Consider the following 9,538-nt stretch of genomic DNA (forward strand, 5'->3'; position numbering starts at 1 on the left):
ACTTCACACACACTCACATGGAGAGCACTTGCAATAGGGGGGAAAAAAAACTGAATCTAAAGGTCAGGGGATCCCCTGCAAGAATAGGATATTTATATATTTATATATATATTTATATATTTATATCAAAAAGAGCCGTGGTTCAGATGTAAAACTCTGCTCGCAATTCACAGTCATACATGAGACCCCCCCCTGCCCCCCGTATAGATGTGTCTAAGTAGAATCAACTAAAAGACCAGGGGGGGTCATCGACTTTTTACAGAATGATCTTGCTTTTCTTTCTTTTCTTTTTTTTTTCGTGAAACCACAACATGGTGTGGTAGAAAGGAGGGGAGAGCCTCGAACAAGGACAAAATTGCAAGCTTTCACATACAAAGCATCTGCTAGAGACCAAAAGGGGGGGGGGGGGAAAACCATTTTAATTGCCCTCTGTTAGACTCCCTCCAATTTGCTCATATCTTTTCTGTAAGGGGGGAGGGGGGGGTGCAAAACTGAACACAGTACTCCAGATGGCGCCTCCCCAGTTCAGAAGAGAGGAAGAATCACTTCCCTTGATCAGCAGGCAATGCTTCTACCAATGCAGCCCAGTATGCTGTTAGAACATGACATACAAAAATAAGCCTGGGGAGAAAAGCCCAAGGCATGCGTGGCGTGGGCAGCTGCATTCCTGGAGCTGGAGGAGTTTCCGTGGCTAATTTTACCCCTGTGTTTCATGTGTTCTTGAGGACACCATTTTGGAGGCAAACCGCCTTGTCCCACCATCTGTTTGGATGCCATTTCAGTTTCAAACATCTGCTGGAGACGAATGGAATCAAAAAAAAAAAAGGGGGGGGGGGGGAAACCACACACACACACACACACAAAACAAAATAGCAACCCCTTTTCAAACCAGATCATCACGCCTAGTCTCTTCCCTTCCTTCAAATTTGATTTTTGGGATAGCACTAGATACACCCATGGTGTATCCGCTCCTGTATGTAGGACTTAGGCAAGCAAGACTCCCACTGAAATCACTGGGAATCTGTGGGACTCTTGCCTGCGTAAAGATGGCAAGATAGGGCCCTGTGTCTGTACAATAAAGATGTATCTATGCATATATATATATATATGTAAGCACTGATGCAGGTCTACATACGTTCATACATACATACATCCCCAATGTAAAATATGCTGATGACCTGTAGTCATGCTTTCACAGTCTAACGTAAAAAAAAAAAATCCACTGGATATTATATATACATTACAAACAGACTCCTCAGTGCTAGATGCTAAAGTCACTCCATTTGAAGACCTCTCAATGACAACGATAGAAGGCAACTACATAGTATTATAAAAATCACACATACGTAAAGAAAACTCATTGCAAACAGCTGACCTATATTTACAATACTGCTATTACCTTGCTTGAATGATCTTGTGCGCGTATGTCAGAGATTTACAAAAGATTTTTCTTTTTTCCCCCCCCCCCCCCCCCCCCGCCCCAGTCTGATCATAAAATAGGTACTGAGCTCCAGATTTCTACTACTTTTCACAACAATACCTTTCCTATGCAGGCACTTAAGTGTGACAAAAATAAGGGCCTTTTCTAGAAAATCCATTTTTAATTAACAGGAGGATTAGATGAATGGGGGCTGATGGTTTACCATTTCAGCATAGCACTTCCTAAAAACACAGATAAACCACGCACTTAAAAAGTCCCCCATCCCCAGCCCGGAACGAGACCCTACAATCCGTCTGCTACAAACTTACTGTGACAAGTAAACAAATCAATCGCCTATGGACTCAAAAGGGCTGCAAAACTCTAGAGCAGTAATGTGATTTCTGAAAGACATGTATGACAGCCAAACGGGTTTCAGATATCAAATAATATTTTAATTTCTGAATACTTTCAATTTTCCTTGGAATATAACACACAAAGACTCGACCAAACAGTTCAGTTATTATAACTTTTACAGTATACAGAAATGTTGCACTTAAAAAAAAACCTTCAGTTTTTTTTAAACACAAAACTGTAAACTCTAAGATACTGAATCAATCACGTTATCTATAAGTGCCAACAGTGTTATTTTGTCATGCTGATTTCAATGGTATTTTTTAAAAAGGGAAAATATCAACAATTATTATAATACAAAGGGCTTGCAAATATACAAACAGATAGAGGAGTTTCATAACAATTCATGAAGAACTATGTGGAACCCAATTCCAATTACAAAAGTTCACTTTGTTTGTGTGGTTGTTTTTTTTTTTTTTTTAAATCAAAACCGTAGTGTGTCTTGGACACAATCCGTTCTACCTACAGTAAATCCCCACAGTTCATTTTCTGTCTGAAATATCAAAAACCTAGTTTTCGGGGTACTTATGTGACACGTGTGGTTCATTCGGGTCTATATAATTATAGCTCTCTCAGCTTCCAGCTAATATTTCGGGTCACCACCATAAGTGCGCTTTCATCATTGTGTTGTTGAGTTTTTTGTTTTCTCTTTTCCTTTCTTCCTATGATACTTTCATGGACTCAGTTTTAATTCTTTCAGAACATATATTTTATGGATACACATTTTTTAAAGAAGCCAAGATTATATCAAAAATTATTATAGAACCACAGAATAAACTGGTTTGAAACCAGAAAAATACAAAAAAGAACAGCTATAGGTACATAGACACATAGGACAATTAATAATTTGGAAAAAAAAGACTTACTTTCTTCCATTCTGCTAATTTTTCTCCAAATTTCCTTTAAATGCACTTTTAGCGAGATATTTTTTTAAAAAGTCCCCCCCCAAAAAGAAAAAGAAAAAAGAAAAAAAAGAAAAAAAGCCACCCACCCTTCATCTCCTTTCTTCTTCTTTTTCTTTTTTCTTTTTTTCTTTCTTTTTTTGAAATTTTTTGTTTTTTACAAAAAAAATGATAAGTAGCAAGTTATTTTTTTCTGAACGACACGGGAGTTGTTTTTAATGCATTCTGTAAAAGTTCATATGACAGTCTTTTTTTTTTTTTTTAATTCACAGTCCATTATTTTTTTTCCTGTCTTCTTTTAGCAAAACTTGTAACATCCTTTTATATCCTTTCTTAGCAGAAGGAAATTTAAGAAACCACCAGACCCCAAATGTCATTCTCTCTCTCTTTCATCTGCCTTCTCAAACAAAAAAAAAGTATTTTCATTTTAGTTTAATTTTTTTTCTCCATTATTTTATTGAATGGACATATAAGGCCAGTTAAAACTGCTGCCAGACAGTAACATATCCCTGATTAGGGTTTCTATGGGGGTTTTACCTACCAAACGGACGAAAAACAACTGCTCTATGACAGAAGAGGAGACAGTGCGGAGGGAGGGGAGGCGTAGTAAAAGCTTTCCGAATCGTGTTGGCTGGTTCGGATACTGACTCCTAACATATTCTTCCAAAGCACACTGTGACTTCTCCTGTAAACTTTCAACATGGGCTACATCAGAGAGACCACAGGCATCTAGAAGAAAGTTTATTAAAAAAAAAAAAGAAAAAAAAAAAACAACAGTCATCAGATTAAAGAATTTGATTGTAATTATTATTCTTGGTAAAATGAAGTGTAGCTGGTAGCCGGTGGAGTCCCCCCCACCGCCCTCCCTCCCTCCCTCCCCCTCCCTTAGAGCTAAGCATGTTTTAGCCAAAGAGAAAATAGAGATGTGTGTATCCGGAGGGTCTGCTTTAGAATTAAACACAGCTCCAAGATCTGAGGTCTTTAATTGCGCTAGAGACCTGAAGGGTTGACACTGAGATGGGAGGGGGGAGGAAGGGGTGGGGGGGTGGGGAGAGGCATATTTTTTTCCCCCTTGCAAAGGTTGAAGGCAGAGATGGGATCAACCACTCTTTCTACCCCACTCGGGAAAGAAATCGGATCAAAGGGGTAGAAAGAAGAAACCAGGATCCTCAAAATATTGTCCACCCCCCTCCCCCAAATCCCGACCAGCCAAGCCCTGGCCCGGCCAGAGAGCAGGGCGCCCCGGACCCAGCTAGCACGTCTCCCCCAAAAGAGACAACGCGTTTTCCTCCGGCCTTTGAAACTGATTTAAGTGGCCTTTTAAAACTGATCTTGTCAGTTTAGCCTATTCAGAGGCAGCCATGCAAACTGTGATCTCTCTGTTCATCTGAGCTGTTTCTTTCCCCCTGCTTTTCTTTTCTTTCTTTTTCCTCTTTCTCTCTCTCCTTTCCCTTCCATTCCCCTCTCCCTTCTTCTCCTCCTTTATTTTTAAACCCCAAAGGCCCCTACGAGTTTAAAAAAAAGAACCCCAAAAACAAAACTCCCTGATAGGCTCTGAACATTACCCCCTCTCCATTCGCTAAAATACAATAAGTTCCCTTTAAATCGGAGACGTCTGTGCTGAAAGAGCCCAGGTTGTGACCTGACCTCCCTGTGGCTTCCTAGGCACAGGACTAACACATGCATATTCTGCGAGTCATTAGAACTCAGATTTAAAAAAAAAAGGGGAGAAAAAAGGCAGCAGCAAACATCATATGCATCCCTGGGTGTCTGCTTTCCATCAGGGCGCGTTACTGGGGTGCTGGAAAGTTGCACGCAACCCCCTTTCTAGACATCTATTTTCTCTATGTGTGTATCTCGCTCAGAACCAGATAACAGCAACATTTATCTAGTGGGGAGGCGATTTGCATGCCAGGCTTCACATTTTGCAACTAGCAATAAATTAAACAGTTACGACAGTCTGGGACGATTGTTGTCTAGAAAGCCTCAAAAAAAAAAAAAAAAAAAAGGAAGAAAGAAAAAAAAAGAAGTGATCTGCAGCTCTCCAGGTTTGGAAATAAGACTCCTCCGGCTGGGTGGGTGTCTTGGGTCCGGGCTCTGTTTGTGTGTGTTGGAAATGGGAGCAAGAGGCGAAGAAAAATGCCTCCCTTGGTAAATGACAGCAAAATAAAATCAGCGCCTCACATCCAAGCGGCCCCACTCAGCTCCTGCTTGGGCTGATGCTCCCTGCTAATTGATCACCTTAGGACTTTAGCACAAGTAATTTGGGGGGAAAAAAAGGAGGGGGGGGAGTTTTTATGTGTAAAGCAATAATATATAAAAGGAAGTTTAGGTCACGACCCAGAACCTGGACAAGGTCCAGAAAATGACTTGGTTCCCCAGACCCCCCTTTAACACAACAAGGACTGGATTGTGAGTTCTCCCATCCACCACATTTCCCTCCGTCTCTGTTTCCTGATATCAGGCTTTTAAAAAACTCCGATGAGTAATTATTTTACAGGTCCTGCTTCCATTCATATGTTTATCGCGTGGCCACTTTCCCAAGCTTTCCAAGGAGTTACACAAGGAATCATTTCAAGGGGAGGGGGGAATAATAAATAAACCTGACTGCACAACTTCTAGGGGTCCAACACAGTTTGCCACCGGATGCCGCCTCAAAGATAGCAGCCTGAGCTGAAGCATGGCATACATTAGAAAGCAAGTATTTTCTTTTTTGGCGAAAAACATATTTAGCCTCCAGAGCTAATATCAGGTTTATTACTCACGCAGGTTAAACTACGGTGCAAACTAATTAGATTTCACAATGCACTCAATTATTGTTTTTATAACTCATGCACTATTAATATGCAGCCAAAGTTGGCACATATATTTCCCCCCCACACTTTTAATTATCTAAAGAGACACCTTACTGCTTTTAACTGGGTTCTCCGGGAGAGGCAGAGCTGTCTAACCACAGAATTACATTTTGAAGCGGCTGCTAAGTATCTTCTCCTGTTACTTTTTCATATGAGGACTGGATACTTATTGGAGTGATTATCTTTTCCAAACCGCTACTCACTTTGGACTATGCAGCTCCTGCTGGGTATAAATGCAAACTTCCCTCCTTTTAGACTAAATGATTCAGAACTGCTCATTGCCACATTCTGTTTAATTCAGAGACAGCCCTGTGGAAAGTTGATTTATTTGATTTTATGGCATGGCTGGGAACATATTTTAAACTCAGCTTTGCACACACAACTTGATTTTTCTAATTCCATTTTTTAATCCTGCGGGGCTTTTTTAGCCCCCTTTTGCTTTTTTCTTTTCTTTTCTTGCCGTTCCTGGCTACCCATAAAAACGATCCTCTTTTTAAAGTAGGTTCCCTGATAGGAGGGACTGGTATTTAACAACATCAAACAGCTATTTTTTTCCCCTGCTGCTGCTGTTCAGGCTTGGTGTCATTAAATGCAACAACCCAGAGCTATCCTGTTAAATAAAATATTATTTGCAATGGGAAAAGCACAGGCTTGCATGCCTGATGGATTCTCACCAGCCTTCCTCCCCCCCCCACCAACACACACTCCCTCTCTGGCTAAAACTAGGGTGCTCACAACAGAGGCCTGCCCTGGGAGGACACATGTCAGTGCTGATTTTGAACCGGAGGCATGCAGCAGTTGGCGCTGGTGGGGTCCCCAAGTCTGTAGCACTTTGCAAAGAGGGACCAGAATTAAAAAATAAAATAAGGGGGATGGGGATGGGGAAGGGGGCAAGGAGGGAAGGGCAAATATAAAGGCTGCCTACCTGAGGTGAAGAGGACTATGGCCTTTAAACAGCTATATTCTGCAGAGTCGACATGCAATGCTTTCAGTTTTTCTACTTGCTCTTGGAAGATTCGTATGTGGTCCATAAAGGCGACCACTCGGTCAGCAGACATTGGCGAAGCGTGGAGCCCAGCGGCGGCCAGGAGAGGAGCTACGTGGAGGGGCATGGAGCACTGGGCAGCGTTGAGCACAAACAACTCACTCCAGGTCAGCCTGAGCAGGGCCACCTGGTCTGTGATCTGGAGGTCTGGGAAGAAGGGGATATTCCTGGCCCACTCCACCGCGCTGAAGAGCATCCTAGCTGCCAGTTCACAAATGTTCTCGATGCCCATGATGTTGTTGGGTTGCATGCATTGACTGCCAAAGCGGGAGGTCGGGTAGGGCTCTGCTCTCAGAAGAAGGGAGATATATCCGGATAGGTAGGAATGGCAGTTGAGAGGGTCCCCATTTGTCAAGGCGAACTGCCCATGAGTTGGCTGTGTGGGTGGCATTCTGCCCCTCTGGACGGCTGCAGTAAATAAAGAAGAAACTACAGCTATTAATATCTGAATTGCTACCATCGGCTCAAAAATCATCGTCATCATCATCATCATCATTATCAGGAAAAAAAATCAAGGCTGCTTTTGTGTGCGGTGAAAAGTCAGCTAAAGGGGAACATGCGATGGCCAGGCACAGCTCAGCCTGGCTCCGGCGTTCCCGGGTGAAGTAAAAGCAACAATAAAAGCTGAGCATTGCTGTAATACTTGCCTAAAGGCTGCAGCTCTGCACTGCATTAAGGGCACTACCACATCCTCAGATCCTAAACACACAAGAAGGCGATTATTTGGGGGGGTGGGGAGGGGTGCATGTGTCTTTGTGTGTGTGTGTGCATGTGTGTGTGTGTCTTTATTCCAGCTGAACAGCTGATATTGCTGATTGATTTGAGGCCGGGACGGTGCACATACTCTGATGGCAGCAAAATAACACAGCGCTGGTCCCAGCCCGCGTCCACGGAAAGGGGGGGAGGGGGGGTCATCCTTTAAATTGAAGAAAAAAAAAAAAAGAAAAGAAAATAGGGACACACACACGCACAAAATCGCATCGCAACAGACACACGCGGGGCTCCAGGAGAGGCTGAGCCGGGGTCTTTCAAGGCACCTTCCTCAGCTGCTCCTGGAAAGTGGGCCTTTCATTTTGCTAATAAATTTACATGGTGACAGCGAGAGAAAAGGAGAAAGAAAAGGGGCCGAGAGACAGAGATGCAGCAAGAAGCGAGAGGCGCTCCAACGGGCTTGATTTATCTTTGTTATTTCAGTATTACAAGGTTAGTTACTCTTGCAGAAACACAAAAGGGGGGAGAAAAAGAAGAAGAAGAAGAAGAAGAAGCCAGGCAGTCCCGAGTCCCCTAACCCTTAACCTACATAGCAGCGTCCAGACACACAACACGCCATTGGAAAACTAGAGGCTCACATTTCTCGTCTAATTTTATATCACAAAGACTCGACTTGCTCGGATAAAAAAAAAACAACAACCAACCAAACAAAAAAACCCCATAAAACCCACAGTCACTTGTTTGCTGCCTCCCACTCCCGGCCCTGGGTCACTCTGCTTCTCTTCCCGGGAGGAAAAATACACGTGAAAGCTTAAGCATAGTAGAAAGGGGAAAAAAAGACAGGCGGATCTTTTAAAAAAAAAATAAGAATCATCATAATAACAACCCCTGCCAGAGTGGAGGGCTGCAGGGATGCGAGTTGCCCTGCTGCAGGAACCAAAGCTCCCGGGGAATATTGCAATAAGGGTGGGGGGATCAAGGGGGGTCGTCTACAGACACATCCACACACATGCACACCCCGAGCCGGGAGCATGCAGGAGGCGGCAGGGGGGTGGTGAAAAAGTAACTCCAAGTCAGAATCCACATTTCCCTCCTTCAGCAGCGGGAAACTCAGCATCCCCTTCCCATAACCAGACCCCACCGACACAGCCCCCTGGCCAGGGCAGGGAGGCACCCCCTGGCCCCGCACCCGCACCCCCTCCCCGTCTGCAGCCACGCAAAGTTCGTCTCACTTCTGCTTAGGGTGGGATCTTTTTTTTTTTTTTCCCTCCTTCCCCCCCTTCTTAAAATAGAATATCTATCTATCTATCATAGCAAAGAAATACATTTGTTTTGCTTTTTTTTTTTTTTTTTTTACAAGGCAAACAACTATGCAGCGAGTGACAACTGGAAAACAAATGAAATCCCAATACCTTCCCGTCTCATGCCAACTTTGAGGCATTTTTTGAGGCGGCAGTACTGACACTGATTGCGGTGGTGCTGGTCAATCGGACAGTTCCTGTTGGCACGGCAAGTATAGCTCAGGTTCCTCCTTACACTCCTCTTGAAGAAACTCTTGCACCCTTCGCAGGTAAATTGGCCATAATGTTTGCCACTAGACTTGTCCCCACAAACCACACATTCAATGTGCTGCTGCTGCTGCTGCTTTTCTCCTGTGCTCTGCTGGCTTGGCTGGTTGGTCTGGACTGGAGTGCTGGGAGGAGGCCCTCCTTGAACCGGGGTCTGTGGTGTGTGAGGGGCCCCGGCTGGAGGTCCTTGCAGGGGCGGGGCTTGAGAAGGCTGTGTTCCCTGAGCTCCGGGTACATCGTCCTGGGGGTCTCGCCACGTACCAACTACCATTGCCATATCTATTGGACACCGCTTCCAAACTTCCTGTTCCCCCTTTATTTGTTAAAGTTTGTTTGCTTGGCTTTCAGCTCAGCTTTGCAAGCAGTTTGTTTCTCTCTCTCGTTGTTGCTTTTTTTTCCCCCCTCCCTCTCTCTCTCAAAAAATAAAATAAAAAATATATATAGGAGAAGAAAAAGGGTGGGGGAATGGAGGGGGGGGTGCAAAAAAAAGAGAAAAGAATATATATATATATATATATGCCAGCAAGGTTTGGAGAACCAGGGGTGCTGGAGAAGGCGAGGGGGGCCCCCCAGATTTCGAGGCGATTGTCTGGCTTAAGGACAGAAAAGTAAGGGGGGGGAGGGGG

At 43.9% G+C, this 9,538-nt stretch overlaps 1 protein-coding gene across 4 annotated transcripts in view; it reads right to left on the reverse strand.

Moving 5' to 3' along the window:
- Window positions 1-1,850: 1,850 nt before the first annotated feature.
- NR2F2 (nuclear receptor subfamily 2 group F member 2) overlaps window positions 1,851-9,538 on the reverse strand; it is a 13,748-nt gene continuing 6,060 nt past the window's right edge. Inside the window, exons 1-4 of one of the 4 annotated variants that reach the window (XM_006025466.3) lie at window positions 8,757-8,838; window positions 7,281-7,332; window positions 6,514-7,041; window positions 1,851-3,462 (exon numbers count right to left, since the gene is read on the reverse strand). In XM_006025466.3, the coding sequence (XP_006025528.1) occupies window positions 3,188-3,462; window positions 6,514-7,024 (786 nt within the window). In that variant the 5' untranslated portion in view covers window positions 7,025-7,041; window positions 7,281-7,332; window positions 8,757-8,838 and the 3' untranslated portion in view covers window positions 1,851-3,187. Of the gene's footprint in view, window positions 3,463-6,513; window positions 7,063-7,280; window positions 7,333-8,756; window positions 9,533-9,538 lie in introns of those variants that run through there. The other 3 variants (XM_006025461.3, XM_006025460.3, XM_006025465.3) reach the window with 3 other exon arrangements.

The sequence above is a fragment of the Alligator sinensis genome, unplaced genomic scaffold, assembly GCF_000455745.1.
Source record: "Alligator sinensis unplaced genomic scaffold, ASM45574v1 scaffold1004_1, whole genome shotgun sequence".
NCBI classification, from domain to species: domain Eukaryota; kingdom Metazoa; phylum Chordata; order Crocodylia; family Alligatoridae; genus Alligator; species Alligator sinensis.